Here is a 27527-nt window from a genome sequence, read left to right on the forward strand (position 1 = left end):
GGATGGATGGTTATTGGATGGATGGATGGATGGATGGATGGATGGATGGATGAATGAACAGACTAATATGGGGATGGATGGATGAATATTTAGATAAACTGATTAATATGCAGATGAATGGATAGTAAGATAAACTGACTTATATGCAGATGGATCGATTGATGGATGATAGGATGGGTAGCCATGTGGATGGATAGATAGATAGATAGATAGATAGATAGATAGATAGATAGATAGACAGACAGACAGACAGACAGACAGACAGACACATAGACAGATAGATAGATAGATAGATAGATAGATAGATAGATAGATAGATAGATAGATAGATAGATAGATAGATGGATGGATGGATGGATGGATGGATGGATGGATGGATGGATGGATGGATGGATGGATGGATGGATGGATGGATGGATGGATGGATGGATGGATGGATGGCTGGATGGATGGATGGATGGATGGATGGATGGATGGATGGATGGATGGATGGATGGATGGATAGATGGATAGATAGATGGATGGATGGACAAACAGATGGATGGATGGATGGATGGATGCATGGATGGATGGATGAACTAATATGCAGATAGATGGGTGGATAGTTATGTGGATAATTATGTGGATGGATGGATGGATAGATGGATGGATGGATGGATGGATGGTTAAATAAACAGGTTAATATGCAGATGGTTGGACAGTTATGTGGATGGATGGATGGATGGATGGATGGATGGATGGATGGATGGATGGATGGATGGATGGATATATGGATGGATGGATAGATGATGGACCAATATGAACAATCTACATTTAGATGTTCATACATGCAGTGTATATGTGGAATAATTGTAGGGATGAATGGGTGGATGGATTTGCAGATAAATAAATGTGCAGATACATAGATATGTAGATGAATGGATATATGTATGAATAGACGGATTAATAATTTTAGCCTAGACTGTAAAGAATCTCATATTTGTAAAAGCTAATTCAGCCAGAGTGTCCTAAATGTCATTTCCTCACACTTTTAACAGTCGTTTTGAATCAGGCGCTGCAGCCTGAGACAAAAGACCAGCTAATCATTTGCTCCGCCATATCAGATTGCAATTCCCCTGTTGCACAATTAGAAGTGGCATTAGCATTTAAATTACCAAATAAGATTGTGATCAACAGAGATCAATGGAGGTGCCGGAGACTGGCCTCACTTCACATCCTACCCTCGAAGATCTGGACCTGGAGTCATAAAGACAAACAAAATAAACTTGGCTTCAGCAACAGGCTGGGTTGTAACTCTTATTGCAAAAAAGACATCATATTTAAACCTTCTCTTCTTCTCTACGGATTTAGACAGCATCTCTCAACTGATAGCCCCACTTCCTTTGTCAAAGGATTCCAGAAAGTAATTTTCCTTTTTTTTTCTTCTCCTTCTGTCTCTCCTCCCTTCATCCTAACCCTTTCTCATAGATTACTCTTTTCAGAGCAGGGATTAGCTATGTTTTTCTCTCTATCCCTGTCAAATCTCCCCTCTTAAGCTGCCCTGAGCCTTTCGTGGCCGACAGACCAAGGAGAAGGCCAGGTTGTGAAGGTGGCCAGACAACCTCGTCAAAACCTCGACTTCTCGGTTTTCTGTAAACAACGGCTACATCATCATTTATACGGGTTCAAGTCTCTGTATGAACCAGTCGACCTATAGGCCTGTTCATGATAGAGCACTAATGTCTACATAATTACTGGATCTACTGGATTGACATTTGCATTAGACACGGTCCATGGATTTATAGTTAACCTTCAACTACTCACCTGACTAACTAACACTGTGGCCAAAAATCTGTTTATTGAGTGACTTCTATTGGCTTATTGTTAATAGTAATTTTGTGTAGATAGATTCAAATAAACAAAAACAAAAAAAATAAATAAATACATACTGTTATAAAAATGCGTACATAAATACATTATTTAGGTACATAAATAAATAAATAAATAAATAAATAAATAAATAAATAAATAAATAATTTATGATTAGGATGGATGGAAGGATGGATGGATGGATTGATGGATGGATGAATGGATGGATGATTTGTATTGATGGATGGATGGATGGATGGATGGATTGATATATGGATGGATGAATGGATGGATGCATGGATGGATGATTAGGATTGATGGATGGATGGATGGATAGATAAACGGACTAAAATGAAGTTGGATGGATGGACGGATGGATGGAAAGTTAAGTGTATGGATAGTTGTAGATGGATGGGTGGATGGATGGATGTACAGCTAGATAAATGGACTAATATGCAGCTGGATAGATGGATGGATGAATAGACAGTTATGTGGATGCATGATTATGTGGATGACGAATGGATGGGTGGATGGATGGATGGATGGATGGATGGATGGATGGATGGATGGATGGATGGATTGATTAACTGACAAATCGATAAATTGGTGTTAGACAAATGGACTATATGGATGATAGATGGATGGATAATTAGGATTGATGGATGGACGGATGGATGGTTAGATTCGTTCGTTTTCTTTTCAGCTTAGTCCCTTTAATAATCCGAGGTTGCCACAGCGGAATGAACCGCCAACTTATCCAGCACATGTTTTACGCAGCAGATGCCCTTCCAGCTGCAACCCATCTCTGGGTTTCATACACACTCATTCACACTCATACACTACAGACAATTTAGCCTACCCAATTCACCTGTACCGCATGTCTTTGGACTGTGGGGGAAACCGGAGTACCCAAAGGAAACCCACGCGAACACGGGGAGAACATGCAAACTCTACACACCAGCGACCTTCTTGCTGTGAGGCGACAACACTACCTACTGTGCCACAACGTTGCCCCTGGATGGTTGGATAAACAGACTAATATGCAGTTGGATGTATGTATGGATGGATGCATGTATGGATGGATCGATGCACTAATATGCAGATGGATGGATGGATAGTTATGTGGATGCATAGATGGATGGATAGATGGTCAAATACATTGATTAATATAGATAAATTTATAGATAGATGGTTAGATAAATTGACAAATATGCCAAATGATGGATAGATGGATGGATGGATGGACTACTATTAAGATGGATGAATGGTTAGTTATGTGGATGGATGGATAAGACTAATATGTAGATGAATTGATGGATGGTTATGTAAATAGACTAATATAGATAGATTCAAAAATGAAGGGTTAGATAAACTGACTAATATGCAGGATGATGAATGGATGGATGGATGGATGGATGGTCTAATGTGCAGATGGATGAATGGATAGTTATGTGCACGGATTGGGTGGATGGATAAAAAGATTAATATGCAGATGGATGGATGGATGGATGGATAAATGTAGTAATATATGGATGGATGGATGGATGGATGGATGGATGGTTGGATGGATGGATGGATTGATGGATGAATGGATGAAAGCACTAAAATGCAGATGAGAGGATGGATGGATGGGTAAATAAATTGGCTAATGTAAGATAGTTTTATAGATAGGTGGTTAGACGCATGGACTAATATGTAGAATGGTGGATGGATGAATGGATGGATAGACGGAGAGACGGAGAGTTGACCACAATATTATGCAGATTGGTTGATGGATGGACAGATCTATGCATTATAATCTAAAAATGAGTCATTGAATAACTAATTTGACTGACAGATATGCAGATGAAGAGATTTTGGTTAAAGAAAAGAAAAACAACATTTTGATTCATGCAGAATCACAACTTTTACAGATAAATACAGTTTATAAAACATCAGGATACAAATGACAATCTTTTTCTGTGTAAATTTGCCACAAAAATGTGTTTAATCATGTACAAAGAGCAGAATCTCTTGTTCACATGCTGTCTCAATGATACAAACACACACATACTGTACAGTAATTGCACAAAATGCACATTTGTCAGCTGGATCTTTGTTCATATATGTGACTTTACTGAAAGTCATATTTCCACTTGGTTGCCATGTGAAATGTTGTGAAATGATGGTAAAAGTCATAATCTGTCATGTTTTACACCTTTTACCATGGTATGAAGTGCTGTTTTTTGTTTTCTCAATTATTATATAATGGTTTTGTGTGTCATCTTATCTATGGGGTTTTAATTACACCTAAGTGTTACAAGCCCATAATGGTTTTGCTTTTAGGTGAAGATAAAGCAACTAATTTGCTAAACTGTTGGCTTAACCGTTTTCCCTTTCATGCAGTTAATCTGCCTTATTATTTAATTAATTTTTAAATAAGAATCATTGATTTCGGTAAACTGAAGATTGTTGAATATGTTATACAGCATGAGTCATTTGAGTAAATGCTGTTGAAATTTCCCGGGGGCAGCATGACTGTAGCCAGGGTTTACTTTATCTTTAAATGGTTAGCTTACTAACGTTACTAAACTTAATGAAATAGCATACTGTGTAGCCAACATCCAGTGTTTTAATCTCTGTTGCTCTACAGATCTGTGGTACAAGGGGAATAATGCTACAGTTTTTATACTGCTTGACAGTTTCGTAAAGATAATATCTTAATGATTATTGCTTTCTTATTGCATATGGTCTCCTCAGTGACTATCCATGCTGCACGGGCTCTTGTTTGATTGCCAACTGTCAGTTTAATTGCCATGTATGCAGTGTTGCCAAGTATTGCTATGAGAAAAAATCCCCTGATAAGTCCCAAATAAGGTAAAATATTGTGTTTTGGAAACACCATGGATTCCACGATATAGAATCACTAATTCTAAACTTCCTCTTCCCAGTTTATCAACAACCCAAATAATTTATGCTGTCAGTATAGTATAAATAAACAAGTCCAATGACACAATGTTTGTAATGACTGGCCTTGTCCTTATGAGCTCCTTCACTCGGTTTACATTTGACAGCTGCTATGAGACAAGAACGTGAATTTATTTAGCAGTGTAATAAGTTGGGGTACAATGGAGTTAAAGATCCAAGTGCAGGCAGTCAAAGGTCAAAACAGGATCAGTAGCATGCAGATAAACCAAAAGCGTAGTCAGTTTACAGGCGGGAAAACAACATAAATCAATACACAAAGCAAAGGACAAAAATACAGTAGGCAGGACAAGTTAACGCTTTGTAATGCTCACTTACAGTATAAAAAGGCTCAGCAAAGAGTGTGTGAATGAGGTGTCTTTATAGTCCTAGTAATCAGTCCATCATGAGCTTCCAGCTCTGTGCAATCAGAGGGAATCAGGCACTGGTGTGTGAGTGCAAAGACTTCTGGGAGTTGTACTTCATATAGTGGCAGATGTGTAGTTCTCTAGTGATTTGCACAGGATAGATCGCTGGTAATCGATCGACAAGCATCATGACATTGCAGACTAAAGTCCGAAATTTTTGTGTGCATTTTTTTTCTTATTTGTATTCAAAAAATTGTAAGGACACAGAAAACTTGCACACTGAGTCCAGTTAGTACTAATTAGTATTCCATGCATAGTCAATTTAACCAGTGATGTCCACTAACCACTCAAACCAGTTTGTTCTCTTCTCTCCTTCTCAAAAAATATAAATAAAGAGGAAATATTTTTATTCTTTATATTACGCACATTGCTTGTCATAAAATGGCCGGTGTTGCAACTAACAGCAATGAGCTTTAGAACTTCAAATATTTCTTTTTTCGTTTCTTTTCTTGTCAAATATTATATAATGGTTTTATATGTCATGTTATCTTTGGAGTTTTAATTACACCTAAGTGTCACAAGCCCATAAAGGCTTTGCTTTTGCAAATGTTTGCTGTTAGTATAGTATTTAAAGAAACAAGGCCTGTGCTGCAAGTAACAGCATTCTGGATTTTGGCTTTTGTTTGTACGATGGCTCTGAGCCCTCAAAAACCTCTCAAAATGCTTTTCAGATATGCAAAAAGGTAAAAAACTTGATTATTTTAAGATTTTTTTACTTTAAAATGGACGGAAGTTTCAGAGGCATTGTGTAGATTGACAACTTGAGGTCATATGTATTTTTAACACACCAAATTTTTGGATGAATTTTCCAGATTTAGGGTGCAACGACCTTTAGAACTTTAAATTTGTATTTTTTAACATAAAAACATACTTAGGTCCAGGCCTCAGTGACCTCATAGCTGGCTACGGGCCTGTAGAAACACGAGTTATTTTCTACCTGCTGTGTCTCTGGAGCCTTTCTTTCCTGGTGGATTTTAGAAGCCCAATCAATTGTTCAGGACTGTGATTCATACCAGGTACACATTTGAATTAAAGCACTATTCTTGAGACCCAATAAAGGAAAAAAGGTAAACCACTATGGTACCTCATAAGTCTAATTGGATCAATAATTACATCAATTTTCTCTATAGAGAGCGAGCGCGTGGAATTCAGAATGGGATCAAAGAGGGGAGTGATCCTTTTCTATGAAAAGAAAGGCTGGAAAGGAGAAAGTTTCTGAATTATTTAGCTGCCTTTCATTATTTTGTCCCTTTGAAGAGAGATAATGGTGCATCTGGAAGTGACGCTGTCTGTCAAGGCTTATCCTTCTGCAAATCTCTGTTTCTGTCTCTCACACGAAAAAACATACTCTCTAGCTTTTCCAAAACCTAGTGAGGTACCTACATAGACAGCATTTTAAATGATTTGTTGACTCAAAAGGTGAAAAGTCTGTCATATCTATAATATATATGCTTCCCCCTCCTTCTTCAATGGAATAGGAGAATTTTCGAAGAATATTCTGGCGATTCCTTTCTATATAATGAAACTGAATGCAGACTGGAGCTGTGAAAGCTTTAAAATGACAAAGAAAGCTCCATGAAAGTGGTCCAGATGACTAATGCACTGCATTTCAAGTCTTCTGAAGTCTTTTCATGAGAAATGGGCTGGGATTTAAGTTGTCATTCATGCACAAATGCATGGGAAATAGTGTACACGATCCATGGAATACAGAAAGACACGCTTTATGGGCTTGGAACAACAGATTTGTAAATTATGACAGAGCTTTAATTATAGGATTAATTATCACATTAAGGCGTCATAGGCACATCCCTAGATGCATTTGGGGGAAATTATGTGTAGTCTAACTGTAGTCAAATGACTCTTTTGGAAAACTAGTCATCCACAATACAAGGAACTAACAAAATTAGTAACATTTAAGTAATGATTTTTAATGATTTGTTCGAAGCCAGTTAAAATTAGTATTATTATAATAATTTAACCTGAATGAACCATTTTATAATAATTTAACATGAATGGCATTAAACCTGAATGAATATAGCACTACTACTACTGTACTACTACTACTACTACTACTACTAATAATAATAATAATAATAATAATAATAATAATAAGAAGAAGAAGAAGAAGAAATATTTAATTAATTAAATGAATATAAATTAATAAATTAAATAATAATAATAATAATAATACTAATAATAATAATAATAATAATAATAATAATAATAATAATAATAAATAAATAAACAATTAAACAACAACAATAATAATAATAATAATAATAATAATACAAAATAAATAAATAAATAAATAAATAAATAAATAAATAAATAAATAAATAAATAAATAAATAAATAAATAAATAAATAAATAAATAAAACATAAGTGGTGGGTATATTTGATTTTTGCTTCAGTTTGCCAACATAAAATTATTGACCTTATTCTTCAATCGGATGAACTTCCGATTCAGCTGTCTATAGGAGAAATGGCTAGTAATAATAAACGGCAGAAAACGGTCAAACTACTTACTCTACAAACAAGTGTTTACATGACAATACAGACAAAGTAGAATAATATAATAAGAAAATATCAGTTTGCAGCACCAAGCAGCAAAACGAGCTTCTTTTAACATCTAAAAATGAATGGAAGTGAATGAGACCGGAAGTCTCGAGCCAAAATGATTCAAATGGCTGCACCCACTCGTATGCGGAGAATAAGGTGAATAGAAAGTGCCATTAACAAACAGTGATGTTTTGTCATGCTACACCAACCTAAACACCAATTTCAGGAAAGTAAAGACACTGAGAATTCTCCACTATTATAAAAAACAGCTGGACGAATAAAAAGGTAATGGTGTTAGTTGTATCTTTTAGTTAGTTCCACACCAAACACTGTCTGTGTTGAAGTGTTCAAAATGCCTAAATATTCATATTGCAAAAATCAGGCCATATCAAACAATAATTTAACAATGTAAATATGTATAAAAAATTGCAATGTGTTTTATTACTTTTTTTTTTCAAATAAAAAATGTACTAGGAAAGTACTAGAAAACTTCCTGAGTCCCCCATTGTATTTCCATTTTTTTATTTTATTTTTTTCTTGTAGAAGCATGTTGTCTAACTATCATATATATATCCATAAAGTCCGTCTTGGACTCTCAGTAGTGATTATTAATCCACACTGAACTGAGCTCAACTGAACTGAACTTAAACACTACAAACTGAACTACACTGTTCCTATTTACTGTGACCTTTTATGTGAAGCTGCTTTGACACAATATACATTGTATAAGCGCTATACAAATAAAGGTGAATTGAATTGAATTGAATACACTCGGGGACTCAGGAAGTTTTCTAGTACTTTTCCAGTACATTTTTAATTTGGAAAAAAAAAGTAAAAAAAAAATATATATATATTAATATATACTTAATATATTAATATAAACTTAATATATTAATAATAATAATAATAATAATAATAATGACAATTACTGTTTATTCCAATCATTTTAATTTAATTAAAATTCTGAATATAGGATTATTAAATGACTGAATGATTTGAAGTGTACAGAATGCTGAAATATTCATACGGCAAAAATCAGGCCATATCAAACAATAATTTAGTGATATAAATATGAAGAAATAAATTTGTAATTTTATTTATTAAAATTTTTTCCAAAGAGAAAATGTACTGGATAAGTACTAGAAAACTTCCTGAGTTCCCCAGTGCATTTCCATAATTTATTATTATTATTATTATTATTATTATTATTATTATTATTATTATTATTATTATTATTTATTTATTTATTTATTTATTTATTTATTTATTTATTTATTTATTTATTTTGTAGGAGCATGTTGTCTAACTATCATATATATCCATAAAAAAGTAAATAAAAAAATAAGATTAAATAAATAAATAAATAAAAATTATTTATAATAATAATAATAATAATAATAATAATAATAATAATAACAACAACAACAACAACAACAACAACAACAACAACAACAACAATTTCGGTTTTTTCCAATCATTTTAATTTAATTAAAATGTATCCATTTGTAGAGGCGTTGAATACTTTTGAAATTGCAGTTTTTGAGTCTAAACTATTTTTAAAATAGTTATTTCACAATCACTAAAAATTATAGCTTGACAAATACGACAGCAACAATGTTGGCAGAATTGTAGTTTCCAGCAATCTACAAGGGCTAGATTACTGGTGATCATGACAGAAGTTTATGTTATTTCTGAGAAAATGGAAAATCACTTAAAGCTAATTCCCACTGAGAGCATCCTTTTGACTGACACATATTATGAATTCTGGTGTGAAATAAAATAAAAAAGATGTGAAATAAAGTACATTTTTTAGTATCTAATGGTCATAACAATCATAATCATAAGTTATTTGTTTGAGGACAATCTAGGACAGTTCAAATAATTAATAAATAATTCAAATACATTTTAAAGTAATCTATATTAGCAATGCCTTTTGCTGTATACAATGTGACCTGCGGCCTATGCACAAATAAGTACTGCAAAAGTTATTTCTAAAAATATTATTATTTCTCTTCAGCTTTTCAATTTGCTCTTTAATTTAGTATTTTATAAGCAAATGATTAGAGAGCAACTCATCAGGGGATTAATTCGTAATTGGCGGTTTTATTCATATTTTAGAATCGGCGATTGTATATTTGAGCTCTGCGCAATCCTGACACTGACAGTGCCGGACTGAGGATCATGTCAGCATTAGGACAGCCGGCAGCTGCTGATTGGCCGCTGCATCTCAGCAGTACATCTGTCTCCAGCTGTGGCCAGTTGGAAACAGCTTCTGAGGATACGGGTCAAAAAGGCCCAGTCTGCTCTAATTGCACCGTGTGTCTGTTTGAAATTTAAATGGAAGCAGGCCCGGACACACATGAGGTCATTTTTTACTCTGCAGTAGTGATGTTACTGCAGAACATTAACTAGACAGATTCTTCGCAAGACATTTGGGGATGAGAGAATCTTTTGTGATGATGATGATGATGATGACGATGATGAATATAATAAGATATCCAGTTTTGCTACTAATTGCACACAATTTGCATATATAAGTGAGGTGATAGAACCTCACAATGTGATAGTAAAATAAACTTTTTTTTTTTTAATTAAAGCCTATAAGCTGTGTTTTGACTAGCATTACTCAGGTTTAGTGCAGCTTAGAACAACTTCAGTCATTTGCACAGTTATGCAGATTCACAGTTCCGGTAGAATTATGGACTCTTGGCAGCTTTTATGTTAATTATAATGCATCATCATTATCCGGTGTAATTGTTGTCTGTGTGAAAAGTGCGCTCGTACGTGTTCCATTTCTTCAACTATTTATCTTGTTGGAGCTCTTCTTCGTTTTCATCTTTTATTTATGGACGAGCGTTTCTGTGGCGAGAAAGTAAAGCGTTTCGGTTGGCGCTGCAATCCGGCGAAATGAAAATTGCATGGTGACGGATGCAATTTGAAGTGTGCCAGCTTTGCTCACCTAAATTCTCAACATTTGTTTATTTATTATTTAGTGTGATGAAAATTAACCGCTCATTGCACATTTTTGGGGATAAATTTGTGGATTAAGTGTTCAGGAAAAACAAACAGTACATCCAGAAAGTGAAATAATTAGTTTTAAAGAGCCCCTATTATGTATTAAAAAAGGTCATATTTTGGTTTTGGGGGTTTCCAACAACAGGCTGATATGTATTCAAGGTCAAAAAACACTTTCATTGTCTTATAATTTGCATTTATTTTTAATATAATAATAATAATAATAATAATAATAATAATAATAATAATAATAATAATAATAATAATAATAATAATAAATCAACTTAATTAGATTTATTTATGTTTCTCTGGATTTTTTCTGTTTATTATTATAATTTTTTTATCAATGTATTAATCTGGGGGTATTAATTATTTTGAATGTGTAGTTTGACTGTGTAGTTTTGTTAGATTAGTTCCAGTTTTGCATTTAGTACTGACTTATCTAATGTATATGCACAAATATATTATTGTAAAGCATCCTATAGAAAATATGAATTAAAATATCTCATTTATGCTGAGCACTGTAAATTATGGCTGCTTTTGACTACAAAAAAATGTCTTGAATTATGACCCTTGGGGGAAAAATAATAATGTTTTTAAAAAGTACGACATGACCCCTTTTAAGTAAATTACCTCTTAGTCATTTGAGGCACAGTCCTTTAAGAGTGACTCTGGGTTGAGTGCTTTGAGCCACAGCGAGCATAAGAACTCTTTAGTTACTGACTCACATCTTTTTGGTGCTGAAACCTACAACCTTTGTACTGGCAGCCCACAGACTTGACCATTAGACTTTCAACGCGACGTGTGAGCGATTCTGTCAGCGTGAAAGTCAAGAAACCTGTCAAGAGCATGTGCTGAGTCTTTTTCAGCCCAACATAACAAGAACAAAAATAATAAAATAAATGAAGTTGAAGGAAAATGAAGGCATGATTGACTATATTATTATGTTAATTAATCACTTCATTCTTGGCGTTTCACATTATGGTGGCATACAGTTGTGTGAAAAAGTTTGGACACCCTGTTGAAATTCATGCTTGTCCTTATTTAAAAAATATGGTCAACATTTGGATAGAAACACTTTTGATGATCAAAGTCATATGACATCTCACACAGTGTCATTATTTATCATGACACCATTTTTAATTAAAATCTCTTTTTAAAGGGGACCTTTTATGTAAAAATCACTTTTATAAGGGGTTTAACACACTTGTTAGCCAGTTTCTACTGGTAAAGATGTAATAAATTAATGTTTTATAATCACACTTGATAAAAACAGTGTGCAGAAACACTTTGATTGACATTCTCCCATTGTACATGTCATCAGCGGGTGAAAGCCCCGCCCATTAGTGAAGATCTCTCTCTCATTAGCATAAAACAGTAGTCTTATTTTTGCCACTTATCTGTCACTATGCTGACACATAGGCATTTGTAGCTCCACCCTCTTTTAAAAGGAATCTCATTTGAATTTAAAGCGACAGTCACCAAAACAGCACAATTATTATCAAAGCCTACAAGGGGCTAGTTTCAAAGAGTTACAAAACATTATGTGTGGGGTATTCTGAGCTGAAACATCACATACAAGCTCTAGAGACATCAGAGACTTATTTTAAATCTTGTGATAAAGGAAAAGGTGATTTACTTTATGCACTTGAAAACCTTTATCCGGACCTAACTGCAGAACACAGTGATTAAATCACGAGGTGTTTGGCAGCTCAGTCAAGAGTTGCATGTCAGGTGTGCTGTTATAGCTTGGAAAGCAAATGTTGTCAGGTCTTCGAAAAAGTCACGTTGTTAATGTCATTCAGCATTACTTTCGTCCCTGTTCTTCTCTACTTCAGACCAGTATTATGCACGTTCATTTAAAAGAGTAATTAGTTATAGTCAGGGCTTGACATTAACTGTTTTGATCACCAGCCAGTGTGGCTAGAAGTTTTCCAACATTACTAGCCACTTGCCATTTTCACTAGCCACAATTTTGTTGTTGGGAAAATATATTTTATATGCATAAAAATGACTTTGACATGCTAAAATTACTTGATTTAGATTTTGTGGAATGTCCACATGCATATTGAGCATGAGCACATTGGTCATGGTTTCATGGTGTTGTATTACAATTAGTTTTTATTTCACATGACTTTTCAGAGCTCAAAGGATTTACCAAATTTATCTCTGAACACATTAAAAATAAATAAATAATTATCTCTTAAGACACAATTTTTAAATAATGTGTCAAAACAAGCAAATTATGGCTGTATAATATACTTTTTATTTAACAAAACATTTCTTTAAAAAAAACAGTTGACAGCAGTTAATACACATAAATTGGAAGTTAATATCCTATATCCTGTTTAAATAATGGTTAAAGCGAAAGCAACCGGTGCTGCTTACAAAAAGACCAATCGGGAGCTTTTGAAAGCAGCAGGACTGTGGGTGCATGAACATAATTTTTTGTGTAGTCTATTTGAAAGAGAACCGATCACACCAGTTGCGTTTCCAGGCACGTTTGTTTATAAGCAAGGAAACGGCAGTGCGCACATGTTTTAAACAGTCGTGCGCATCACATCAGCTGTTGGTGCGAGTGATTATCCTCTCATTCGGTGTTCAACCGGCTTTCTTTTGCCCGCACGAACAAAATAATATTTGTCAGTGATGCTGCTTTTCGATTCTACGATTTGCACGAATATTGGGCCATCCTTATTGTCGAACCCTGCTTTAAAGAAAACTACAATTTAAAAATAATTATCAACCAGCCAAATTGGCTAGTGGAGGTGGCTGTCTAACCCACCACAGCTAAAATCTACCCGCATTTGGCAGGTTGGCGGGTGTTAATGTAAAGCCCTGGTTATAATTAATGGTTACATCTCACGAGTTTGTAACTGAGTTACTGTCATCCAGCATTACTTTCGTCCCTGTTCTCCTCTACTTAAGACCAGTGTTGGGCACGTTCATTTAAAAGAGTAATTAGTTATAGTTATTAGTTACTTCTCACGAGTTAATAACTGAGTTAGTAACCGAGTTACATAATTATGAAAGTAACTAATTACCAGGGAAAGTAACTATTCGTGGATAAATTTGTGGATTTATCTTGAAAAGAGTCTTTAAAAAGCAAGAGAGAGTGTGTTGGCACTATAGCCTAGTGGTTAGCGTGCTGACATGTGGTGCAGTAGCATTTCAGGGCATCCCGAGTTTGAATCCTGACTCGAGGACATTTCCTGTCCCTACCCACTCTCTCTCCCTCTTTGCTTCCTGTTTCAAAATACTGTCATATCCACTTGATAAAGGCAAAAAGGCCGTTTGTACTAATTGTTTTGAGAAGTACATTAACTGTTGTGCAAATGTAAATAGCGTTGTAAGAAATGCACCAAAGTGACTGAGAAAAACTGTAAATGAACAGCCAACATTGTAACATCATTTGTGTGTGGCTCATTCATCTTACTGTGGAATTTGTGACTTGTGAATCTCTGTTTCATCAAGTTTGAGTTGTTGTTTATCATTTTGCAGTGTTTATCCTGACATCCGTCCCTGGTTATTCTTCTCTGAAATGTAACGTCCAGAGAGTGGGCGGGGAGAACCAACTCATTTTCATTTAAAGGCACATATGCAAATAAACAGCTACAATTCCCTCTGACCTAAAACTTGGCATTTTCAACAGGGTATAATAAGTGTCCTGATGGGTATTTTGACCTTAAACTTCACAGACACCTTCTGGAGACAAGAATAATATATATATTTAAAAATTATTATTTTACATCTTGTTAAAAGGACAAAATTGGAGCCATTTAAACTAAAGTGCTATCAAAAAAGGATGAACCCTTTAGTGGGTGACATGGTGGCTCAGTGGTTAGCACTGTCACCTCACAGCAAGAAGGTCGCTGGTTTGAGTCCTGACTGAACCAGTTGGCATTTCTGTGTGGAGTTTGCATGTTCTCACCATGCTCACATGTGTTTCCTACGGGTGCTTCCCCGACAATCCAAAGACATGCGCTATAGGTGAATTGAATAAACAAAATTGGCCTTAGTGTATGTGTGTGAATGATAGTGTATAGATGTTTCCCAGTACATGGTTGCAGCTTAAAGGGCATCTGCTGTGTAAAAACATATGCTGGAATAGTTGGCGGTTCATTCCACTGTGGCGACCTCTGATTAATAAAAGACTAAGCTGAAGAAAAATGGATGAATGAACCATGTCTTGGTTTTCCTTTTTTACCTTGTGATTTTCTTCTGGATTGTTCTGTGGTTCATTCCACTGTGGCGACCTCTGATTAATAAAGAGACTAAGTTGAAAAAAAGAAGAATGAATGAATGTGTGTGAATGAGTGTGCATGGATGTTTCCCAATGTTGGGTTGCAGCTGGAAGGGCATCTGCTGTGTAAAACATATGCTGGAATAGTTAGCGGTTCATTCTGCTGTGACGACCCCAGATTAATAAAGGGACTAAGCCAAAAAGAAAATGAATGAATGTGTGTGAATGAGTGTGCATGGTTGTTTCCCAGTGCTGGGTTGCAACTGGAAGGGCATCTGTTGTGTAAAACATATGCTGGAAAAGTTGGTGGTTCATTCCGCTGTGTCGACCCCAGATTAATAAAAGGACTAAGCCAAAAAGAAAATGAATGAATGAATAAATGTGTATGAATGAGTGTGCATGGATGTTTCCCAATGCTGGGTTGCACCTAGAAGGGCATCTGCTGTGTAAAACATATGCTGTAATAGTTGGCGGTTCATTCCGCTATGGCGAACTAAGATTAATAAAGGGACTAAGCTGAAAAAAAAATTAATGATTGAATGTGTGTGAATGAGTGTGCATAGATGATTCCCAATGCTGGGTAGCAGCTGGAAGGGCATCTGCATTGTAAAACATATGCTGGAATAGTTGGCGGTTCATTCTGCTGTGGCGACCCCTGATAAATAAAAGACTAAGCTGAAGAAAAATGGATGAATGAACCATGTCTTGGTTTTCCTTTTTTACCTTGTGATTTTCTTCTGGATTGTTCTGTGAGATACGTGTGTGTGTGTGTGTGTATCTGCAGTGAATGTTTGCTAGCGCCACACCTCTGTTCTGCTGTGATACAAGGTGATGTGAAGTGGAAGTGATGTGTATAAAAGAGGAAATGGAGAGAGTCACTCATGCGCGAAGCAGCCTTGATTTTACAGAGCTCTCTTGGCCTTGTGGAAAGGTCATGCAACTCGACAGCGACATGGGGTGGTGTGTGTGCCACTGCAAATTTGCGTGTTTTAAGCACATTTATGTAACATGCACAAGAGTTTTGCTGGCTGTCTTTTCCCTTGCTCTATTTTTTGACACACACATACGCACCCCCACACACACACTCACTCTGCTTCATTATCTATCAGCACAGACATCTTGTCAGAATGAGCGGGATGATGTCTGACTGCTAACATGTTTGAGAAAAGAGATTTTCTCTTTCTGGAAATTAGATAGCAACTCCTGCGCAGCTCACCTGTCACAGAGAATTATTTGGGTCTCCTTCAAGACATGCAAATAACGACACCCCCAAAACTTATTAGAGCAGCCTGTGTGTGTGTGTGTGTGTGTGTGTGTGTGTGTGTGTGTGTGTGTGTGTGTGTGTGTGTGTGTGTGTGTGTGTGTGCGCGTGTGTGTGTGTGTGTGTGCGTGCGTGCGTGTGTGTGTGTATGTGTGTGTGTTTGTGTGCATGCAGATGTGGATTTGTAGATGCACCCACATCCTTGTATCATTATGCGTGGGTGCATATGCTTGTGTGTACCTGTGTGTGTGTGTGGCAGTTTGACATCTGCTTTTGAGTTCTGTCTGAGTTCTCCTGTGGGATCTGGGTTTGATTTGAATTTTCAGGCATTGTGAATTGAATTACAGTGCAGAAAATTGGAGGCTTTATGACTCAGCAGATGTCCTTTTTTACTTTTTTAGCTAAACTCAGTGAAGTAATATTGAATATCGGGTGTTTGGATGAACTCTCCAGAAGCCCATCAGGTGTGTGCCGGGGCTCAGGTGTGTTGAAGTGTCATGTGAGAGCTGATGGGTACGGCCAGACAGCTGGTGAGAGAAGCTTTCTAAGGTTTATCCAAACATTTACTACTGTATTTTTTTTACAGAGATATTTCATTTTGCTGTATGCATCACACTGAATGTAAAGTGATTTTACATATACAGTAGCAGAATAATGTTTCAAATAACTTGTGGGAACAAAGTCAAAATATGGGTCCTTGAATCCTCATTTGGTATAAAAGATTTATTTATTGACAGATGTATTTTAATCTGATTATAGTTAATGTAATCTATATTTATTGCCTACATATATATATATATATATATATATATATATATATATATATATATATATATATATATATACACTGCTGAAGTCAGAATTATTAGCTCCCTTGTTTATTTTTTCCCCTAATTTCTGTTTAACGGAGAGATTTTTTAAATATATTATTTATTTATTTATTGGTTTGTTTATTTATCTATTCATTTATTTATTATTAAAAATATATACAGAATATGAAGATATATATACAGTTGAAGTCAGATTTATTAGCCCCCCTTTGAATTTTTTTTTCTTTTTTAAATATTTCCTAAATTATGTTGAGCAAGGAAATTTTCACAGTATGTCTGATAATATTTTTTCTTTTGAAGAAAGTTGTATTTGTTTTATTTTGGCTAAAATAACAGCAGTTTTTAATTTTTTCTTAACCATTTTAGGGTCAAAATTATTAGCCCCTTTAAGCAATTTTTTTGACTGTCTACAGGACAAACCATTGTTATACAATAACTTTGCTAATTACCGTAACCTGCCTAGTTTACCTAATTAACCTAGTGTCTTGAAAATATCTAGTAAAATATTATTTACTGTCATCATGACAAAGATAAATTTAATCAGTTATTAGAGATGAGTTATTAAAACTATTATGTGTAGAAATGTGTTGAAAAAATCTTCTCTCCGTTAAACAGAAAATAGGGAAAAAATAAACAAGGGGGTTAATAATTCAGGGGGGCTAATAATTCTGACTTAAACTGTATTTATATTTCTGGAAAAGACCATTCACACATCCATTTCAAAACTCCAGTAAATTCTGACATCATTAACCAGAAATGAGCTCTAAATGGCTGCGCTTGTATTTTTAAACATAGAAGAGGGTCGGGCTTTTGTTGATGGTTTCACTTTTATTTAAAGCTTTAGTATTCACGCAGCTGCTTTGTCCCAAAGACATCCAAAGGCAGAAGCACTAACTGCAGCTAAATGTTTACACATTTGACTATATTACAAATTCTGTGGATAGATACGTATTGTGAACAACTTCGATAAAACATATGGAGGAACACTTTCGCAGGTCGAGATGTACATAATATGTGTGTGTGCTGGCGCTCACCGGAAGACGTCTTCACGTGCACATGCGTCAAGCAACTGAAGTAGTGAAGGTAAACAAACAGCGGTTTTTCATAAGCACTTTATTGATAACATTTGTTGACAGTTGGCATTAAGAAGGAACATAGAAACGTTATCTGACTAGCACTAGCAGCTAAATGTGTCTGAAAAAAACATTCAAAGGCTTTTATTTTCATGAACAGTGGGGATGTGAATGTGTCTGAATCTTCTGATTCTGAGCTGGAGAACACGTCTCACGTCAGTGCACTCTAAGCATGAACGCACTCTTTCTGGCAGTTTTCCTTCTGCATTCACACAGAGCAGCATTCCGGCAAATTACCGGTTAAAACTCTATCCGGAAAATTGCCAGAAGGAATTTACCAGTATTTTCAAAAAGGGCCTGTTCACACATGATCTCTTTCAGGAAAATTGCTGGTAATTTTTCGGAAAGATCTGTATGTGTGAAAGGGGTTATAGACTATATTTGAATAGTTCATTTTTGATATGCAAAATCATAATTTCCATCTTCTATTGACCACAAAGGAAGATTTTCCAAAGCTATCTGACAGCAATTTGTACTTTTTGATTTAGGGGCTAATTCATATAAATTTGTACGATCTTATTCAAACAATTTAATACGATTTGCTCATCCCCAATGATGGTTGGGTTTAGGAGTGGGATTTGAATCCACACTTCCTTTAAAAAAAAAAAAATCACACGTTTTTGTACAACTAAACTTGTTTGAATTAATAAGAATTAGCCAACTAACTGACAAAACGCAAAATAGTTACGTTTCCTCATGAAATCAAGCTGGATATTCTAAAGAATGTTGGGATTAAGAGGTCATTTCAGCCTGATCTCACAAGAATACGTAAGTATTTTACGTTTTGTCAGTTTAGTTGCTAATTCGTACGAATTCATACAAGTTCAGTCGTACGAAATTATACAATTTTAAAAGGAGGCGTGGCACCTAACCCCACCCATAAAACCGTCATTTGGGGGATGAGCAAATCATACGAAAATGTACGAATTAGATCGTACGAATTCATACGAATTAGCCATTAAATCAAAAAGTTAAGTAAATGTTCATGTCTTTGGTCTTGGTGGAATAGATCTGCTATGCTGCTGCTGCTGTCATTGGATATTATGACAGAGCAAGTACAGAGACTTTCTACTGCCAATATATTTACAGACATGCAGTCTGAAAAAATAATACACTGCGACAAAATAATAAACAAAACATTCAGACGCATTTACATCCACGCTGTTTATGAAAAATTAAAGACACATTTAGCTGCTAGTTGTTAGCCAGATAACATTTCTATGTTAATGCCTACTGTGTAAAAAATGATCGATAAAATGCTTATGATAAACCGCTGTTTGTTCACCATCAAGTTTGCTTCAGTTGCTTGACGCGTGTTCACATGAAGAAGTGCCAGCACACACACATATTATGTACATCTCGGCATGCGAAAGTGCTCCTCCATATGTTTTCATCAAAGTTGTTCATGATACTTATCCATCCAGAGAATTTGTAATGTAGTCAAATGTGTAAACATTTAGCTGTGGTTAGCGCTTTTGCCTTTGGATGTCTTTAGCAGGAATGCTAAGCTTTAAATAAAAGTGAAACCATCAACAAAAGTCCGACCCCATCTATGTTTACAAATACAAGCGCAGGCATTTAGAGCTCATTTCTGGTTAATGATGTGAGAATTTACCAGTATTTTAGAATGGATGTGTGAACAGTCTTTTCCTAAAAAATTCTGGAACATCCATGCTTGTGTAAACAGCACATATCTGAATATATCGGTAAAGTTGTTCTGGAAATTTTCCGGATAAATACCGGTATCATTGTGTGAAAGAGGCTACAGTATATATGGCCCATTTCCACTGAGTGATACGATACAATACGGTACGGTTCGGTATGCTTTTATGCCCGTTTCCACTGTCAAAGGGTACCTAAAAGCGAACCATTCTACTTTTTGGTAACCCTTTGCTGTCGTCTTGATGAATAGCCACAAAGCCAAGAAGAACAAAATCTGCCATGTCCTGTTGTTTTACAAGGCCGCCTAAAAGTGCAAGCGGTTTCACTTTCTCCATGGAGCTCGCAATCGCATCTATATTTGAAATAATGAACTTCTTGAGCTGATGATAATAATGTGCGTGTGATTATTGAAGTGTTTCCGACACCCGATCCTTTTAGAAATGGGAAAATGCGAGAGTGAAGTGAAGAGTGAAGAAAAACAAAGGAGAAGTCCGACAAAACAAAGGAGCAGATTGTTTCAGCAACCTGAATCAATAACAAACTGCCATGTTTATCATCGCCTTTTGGGCTATTATGATGAAATTACTTTTTAACAGAGGGTACATGTGCTGTTAAATTAAACGTGCAGATGAAAGCTTTGCACTGACTTTGGGCTTTGCTGCGTGTTACGAACCCAAATAAGCACTAATTGTATGCTGTGTGTAGTTTTTTTGTAAGTGGCAACATATCAGAGACTGTAAGTGTCTGTATGTGTTCATATATGTTGCATTTATTTATTTATTTTGTATAATTGCAGACATTACAGTACAGTACAGGCTATTTCACACTGTCATTGATCTGCAGTTATACCCATTGGTACCCTTTAGGCAGTGGAAACGCAAGCCTGATAAAGGTGAGCCCGTACCGTACTGTACCATTCAGTAGAAATGGGCCAATAGTAGCTCGTCCCTTTACAAAAAAAAAAAAAAACAGCCAATAGCGTATCACCATACCTGTCAACCCTCCCGGTTTTTCAGGGATTCTTCCGTATTTTACAGTTCCATCCCGCTATCATCCCGTAAAAGTATTTTCCCGTATTTTCAGTCTTTCTCTGAAGGGTGGCAAATAAACATTAAAGAGCTGATCCTCCCTATATGCAACCCATACCACCGAACCACCAGGGGCCGCCCTTGCTCTTAAATGTGAGTCTGTTCTGTACTTTCGCTTTATTTAGACATGAAAACAAATATGAAAACAGCAGGATTCACTTCCTTTTCATTACAGGTGCCGTCTCCCCTTCATATGCAATCCTCAAACAGTCATATAGCGGTGCGTGACTGTCAGCTGACGCGGTCCATAGTGATAAATAGACGCTGTTTCCCAAACGGTTTCTGTACACGTGATTTGAAGCGGAGCGAAAGTCTGGGTTTTGGATGCGTGTTTGAACTGACATAAACACATAATTAATAATAATACTAATATCTAAAGATGTTGATCTTGGTGTGGTTTTGTTTTTTAACACAACTAATTTCATCCTAAATGAGCGTAAAAAGTATCAATCAATCAAAAGCTTTCATTATAACTTTAGATGTGTGCATTTTTAAAGTGACACCTGTTATTTAATGTAACAAAAAGAAAAAATCTAAATGAATAAGAGATTCATTCGTTGCTTATGTAAGTTATACAGTGAAGAAACGGCTAATGAGATTTGATAGCTTGAATCTATTTCATTATAATAGCTATTCATTTTAATAAGCTGAACTGTTTGCTAATGCATTTGCTACTAATGTATATTTATTTTTTCTTTAGAAAATAATGATAATAATACAACACATTACTGACCATTTTACAATGAAACAGCTCCAATTGAACATATTTAGTAATTTAGGGATTAAAAAAAGGGGGGGGGGGGATCCCTTATTATGGTGGGCATATCCCTTATTTTCACATCCCAATGTTGACAGGTATGCGTATCACTGCTCTGTTAGTGTGAGTGATTGAGCTTATCAAATGAGAAGTGTTTTGAAGGGGGCGGGGCATGTCAGACACTAGAGAGGACTTGATTGGTCAGAAGATTTGATAAAAAACTGAAGTGGCATCAAAAAAATCTAACTACAAGCTTTACATGTTTGTTTATATCAGTTTTATATCTTCTAAATGCAAATGTAGTCACTGTTTTGGAGTAAAAACTATCCTAAAAGCAAAGAATACAGATACTAACATCTAAAAAACTTAATTTGAATTTCAAAGGACCTTTAAATGTACACCCAAACTGCAGCCAGTGCTATATATAAACCAAGTTAACCCGATACCAGTTGTCTGCGACCCAGTATGAACTTTACTTCAGTATTGCCAATTAAGCTGAAAATTCACGAGGCGCTGTTCGACACTTTTACAGCCTTCCCAGTTGTGCCACAGTTTGACGGCGACTCTGAATTAAAGTAAAGTATGGCGGGCCGAGGCCTGACCCCTGATGCGTCTCACATCACGAATCAGACCCGCGTGCTCTGTTTGCTGCCTGTCAGACACTTTAAGGGAGTGATGGGAACATTGGTGGGCTATAATTCGAAGGCCCCTTTGTCCTAGGGCTCTCATTCTTTCCTCTCCATTTTGCCCATTACAATCCGCTTTCATTATCTCTCTCTCTCTCTCTCTCTCCGTGGCTAGTGGTGAGCCATTGAAAGGGCAAGGCTGAAATGGCAGCGGCTACAACAAAGGCGGTGTAAGGAGATGCCTATCAAACCCACAGCAGGCAGAGGCAGACGTGGGCACGACTCCTCATTATGGGTTTAAGCCACGGCCGTATGAAAGCTCTGTGAGTGTCCCGGTGTCAGCGTGTTTTTCTGTTTCTGTTCCAACAGGACTGACCTCCCCCCTGCTCATAAACCTGCTCCTCCGCCACCCAAGAAAAAAGGCAGCGACATGAAAGGCGGTTTGACGTCTGATGAGATCCAGGTAGGACATCTTCTTCTTCTTCTTCTTCTTTAGTGTAACATATGGCTTGGGGAACTTTTACATTACAAGCTGTGAGCTTAAGTCTGCCTCTTAAATCGTTACTTCCACTTTTCTTCACTTCGAGGAGTTTCACTTTTTCTATTTTCGTCTTTTTTCTTCTTTTTTTCTTGTTTTGTGGGACATTAATAATATGAATAAAATAATAATAATAATAAAATATAAAATGTAAACATTTAAAAAACAAAAATAAATAAGTAAATATGTATTTATTATTCTTATTCTTATTATTACTATTATTAATAATAATAATAATAATAATAATAATAATAATAATAAAATTTTAAACAAGTAAAAACAAAAATAAGTAAATATGTATTTATTATTATTATTATTATTATTATTATTATTATTATTGATAATAATAAAATTTTAAACGAGTAAAAACAAAAATAAGTAAATATGTATTTATTATTATTATTATTATTATTATTATTATTATTATTATTATTATTATTGATAATAATAAAATTTTAATCGAGTAAAAACAAAAAATAAGTAAATATGTATTTATTAATATTATTATTATTAATAATAATAAAATATAAAACATTTAAAAACAAAAATAAATCAGTAAATAAATAAATAAAACAATTAAAGACTATTGTAAACGTATATACAATATAGAAACTATATTATATGACATATAACAAAAAGGTTTATAACAGCTATTTATTTATTTATTCATTTATTTATTTATTTATTTATTATTATTATTATTATTATTATTATTATTATTATTATTATTATTATTATTATTATTATTATTATCATTGTTGTTGTTGTAATTATTATTATTATTATTATTATTATTATTATTATTATTATTATTATTATTATTATTATTATTAATTAAATACAATAATTAAAACATAAAACAATAACATTTATTTTATTTATGTATTAAGCTCACTAAGTCGGCATTTATTTGATTAGAAATAAAATAATAATTTTTTTCTACTTTTTTTTTTTACAATTTAAGCTATTTCTTTTAAAAATAAATAAAAGCAAAACACAATAAAATAAAATGAAAAAAAAAAATAAAATAAAATAGTTGAGTAAAGTAAAATAAAAATACATTTGCCTTATTTAGTATATAAAATTCAGCAAAACGTGCTTTTTTATGCTGTTATTATGCTTACATGATGACTTTCAAAATATAAAACATACTTAATGTAGCACATCTAAAATGTGCTATAGTATGTTTATATATTGTTTTAGAATTAAAAGTAATCCACACTTGAAACCAAGGAGTAAGAAAATTTACCAGAATGCACCATTTACAACTGCAGCATGGCTGCAAATGAAAGTAAAGAGATGCCCAAATTATATTTCTTGTCATTATTATGAAATTTTACAACAAACAAGCACATGTTTTAATAGATTCATAACGGTGTTTGTGATTTACAGTAATGCTTTAAAAAATGCTAAAATAAAAACTGCTAAATTTCACTATCTATAATCCATAATAATAACTCCTGTACAGCAGTCCCACAACATATTGTCACTCATTGACACTGGAATAGCCTGTCAGAAAAGTCTAGTGGCTGGAAATGAGCGTATTACAGTGTCTGCTATAATGTTTATGTTGTTTTCATGTGTTTAGATGAATATGGGCAGAGTGTAAATGCACAGTACAGTTACCAGCTTATTGCCACATTATATCGTTATGATAACATGATACCGTTGCCTTCGGTGATTTCCTGAAGATAAACACCAAAAAATAACGCAACTGGAATAACTACAGCAGTCACTGTCTTCAATCTCATATGAAGCCTGGTGTAGTCCTAAAAAAATAGGTGGTGTACTATTACCCACTCAATCCAAATTTTAAAAGTAGGCAAAGAAACGACGAAAGTCAATGTATCTTTGATTTATTTGATTATACATATATATACACACACACACACTGCACATCTGTGGTTTGCTGACTAACTAAAAAACAAGTTCAGGAGCGGGATTTTACCACCGTTTTTATATCAAATTTAAAGGGGACTGAGGCGATCATTTAGTAGTGTACAGGTAATCGCAAAGGTGTTAGGGGGGCTGAATGGAGGGCTAAAGCGACGCCCATGCTGTTTTATAATTTTACTTGAACGTTTCAGTGAGACTTCATTCAGCTGATTTGTTGTGATCTTCGAAAAACTCAAATGCTCAATACACAAAAATTAGGGAAGTCTAATCACCAAAAGAAGTGAGTATACCGAGAGTATGACCCTCAGAGTCGTAATACCCAAACAGCTCGTGGAAAAAAGTAGGCATACTGAGTATACGTCCGTATAGCAAGGACTACACCACTGATCGTGATGACATATGATGACGTGTGCAGGTGTTGTAGTGAGTGCTGTCCCATTTATTAGAGGTAACATTTGAAGCTCTTCCCCTTCACACTCTGTTTCAAGGGCCAAGGGGAAGGGGTTGGGGTACAAAAACATAATTGGGATTGGGCCTAACTATGACTGATTAAAAAAATAAAGTTAAAATATGTTCTAAAATATATGAATAAATTAATTTATCCAATATGCTTACTTCAGTGATCCTTTTAATCGTGAATTTCTTTAGAAATCATCCTGTATGCAGACTGTACATGTAATGTACCAACAACAGTAGTTTGTAGGGTCCTGTTAAGATAAACATTTATAATCCCTAATAAACACAATTCTCCAATTCTAATGACAATCTAAAGAAACCTCAGTCTTTAGTAAATGCAGTGTTTTCACAACACACATCATGTTTTGGTCATTTTTAGAAAGTGATGAAGCTGTAAACTAAAACAGCTTATTTCCAATTACGCCGAGACTCCTCATCCCTGAGCGTTTGTTAGTAAATACTCATTTATTCTCTTCAACAGCTTCTGAATAACTGTTGATTTAATCACTTTGAAGGAAACGGAGAATCGTGAGTGCAAAGGAGAAAAGTCGCAGTAAAACGCAGGTGTCATGCTGAGGATGTACCGTAGTAGAGCTACAGAACAGTAGTAGTGAGCATGTTGAAGTGTTTGTGGAGCAGTGGATGAACTTGATGAAAGGATGCTTATTATGTTGAGATGATCATGCTGTCTTACAGTTCAAAGGTTATGTGAAATGTATGCAGAGAGTGCAGAACGGCTATTTAATATTTTGCAGTAATGAATTCTGTATAGTGGGCATTTAGCTTTACATGGCAGTCTGTAAAAGACTACTAGTAGTAGTAGTAGTATTTGTAGTAGTATTGTTGTTAATTTTTATTGTTCATAATATTGTTTATTATCATTATCATTATTATTATTATTATTATTATTATTATTTTTATTAGTAGTAGTAGTAGTAGTAGTAGTAGTAGTAGTAGTAGTAGTAGTATATTAAATATTATTGTTAAAAATATTGTATTATTATTATTATGATTATTATTATTACATTTTTGTAACATTATTTTTATTATTATTATTATTATTATTATTATTATTAACAATATTGTTGTTGGTATTTTATTATTATTATTATTATTATTATTATTATTATTATTATTATTATTATTATTATTGTATTTTTTACATATTTATTTATTTGTTTACTTAACCTCCTATAGGCCTTAGTGGCCACATATGTGGACAGCACATTTTGACTCTTAAGTGGCTATTTAAAACATTTTGAATGTTTTATATTTTGTTACAGACACACAGTATCATCCTGCGACTATTTTGCAACATATAAAATGACCTAAATACTAGTTTTAACTGTCCAAAATTGGCAAAAATGTTGTTTTTACTCTCTGATAGTGAAAAATTTTTCAAAAATATGTATGTGTTATTAATGCAATAAAAAACAGTCAGGAAAAAGTGTTTTATGGAAATTCGGAGGGAAAAAAAAACTTCACTAATTGGCGAAAGTGAAGAAAAAAAACCTTGAGAGCAACCAGACTCAGTTGGGCACGACCATTTAAATTTCTCCGCTGGCCAAACGTCTTGTGCAGAGCTGCAGTCTCAGCGGCGGAGGCTGGAAGCTGGCCTCAGCGAAGACTCGTCTGTCCCTGGAGCGTCACAGGAATCAGTCTCATGTTATCCACTCCTCCATGACCACCACAGTAGCTGCTCAGGATACGGCCTGGTCCAGGATATGGAAACCTTGGGATCATCTCGTCGTTGGTCTTGGATCGAATCAGTGACTCTACATAGTCTGAGGGCCTCGGGAAGAATATCCCCAGGTGGAAATGGAGAATAAAGAAAATAATTAGAGTAGCTGCTGTTCATTGTGTATATAAACAAGGTGCAGAAACCTGTGTGGAAGCCCACGAAGTGGTGCACTGAGTGTATGCTTTACTAAACAGATAGGACTTTAATGTAGTTTTGAATCGGGAGAGTGTGTCTGAGCCTCGAACATTATCAGGAAGGCTATTCCAGAGTTTAGGAGCCATCAATGAGAAGGCTCGACCTCCTTTACTCGACTTTGCTATTCTAGGTACTACCAGAAGCCCTGAGTTTTGAGATCTTAAAGAGCGAGTTGGATTGTAGCGAGACTATATATATGTATTTATATAGGCCTGCATATGTTCCACGAACAATAAACATATATGTAACAAAACTCTATTTTAGATGAATAATGAGCAATGCTTAGAACTTCCTTTGGACAAATTTA

General features: G+C 34.8%; 1 protein-coding gene across 1 annotated transcript in view; it reads left to right on the forward strand.

Moving 5' to 3' along the window:
* The window catches only part of nectin1b (nectin cell adhesion molecule 1b), a 451256-nt gene that overhangs the window by 340830 nt on the left and 82899 nt on the right, over positions 1 to 27527 (forward strand). The window contains exon 7 of the mRNA XM_056478835.1: positions 22764 to 22857. Within this exon, the coding sequence (XP_056334810.1) occupies positions 22764 to 22857 (94 nt within the window). The remainder of the gene's footprint in view (positions 1 to 22763; positions 22858 to 27527) is intronic.

Source organism: Danio aesculapii, chromosome 18, assembly GCF_903798145.1.
Source record: "Danio aesculapii chromosome 18, fDanAes4.1, whole genome shotgun sequence".
In the NCBI taxonomy this organism is placed as follows: domain Eukaryota; kingdom Metazoa; phylum Chordata; class Actinopteri; order Cypriniformes; family Danionidae; genus Danio; species Danio aesculapii.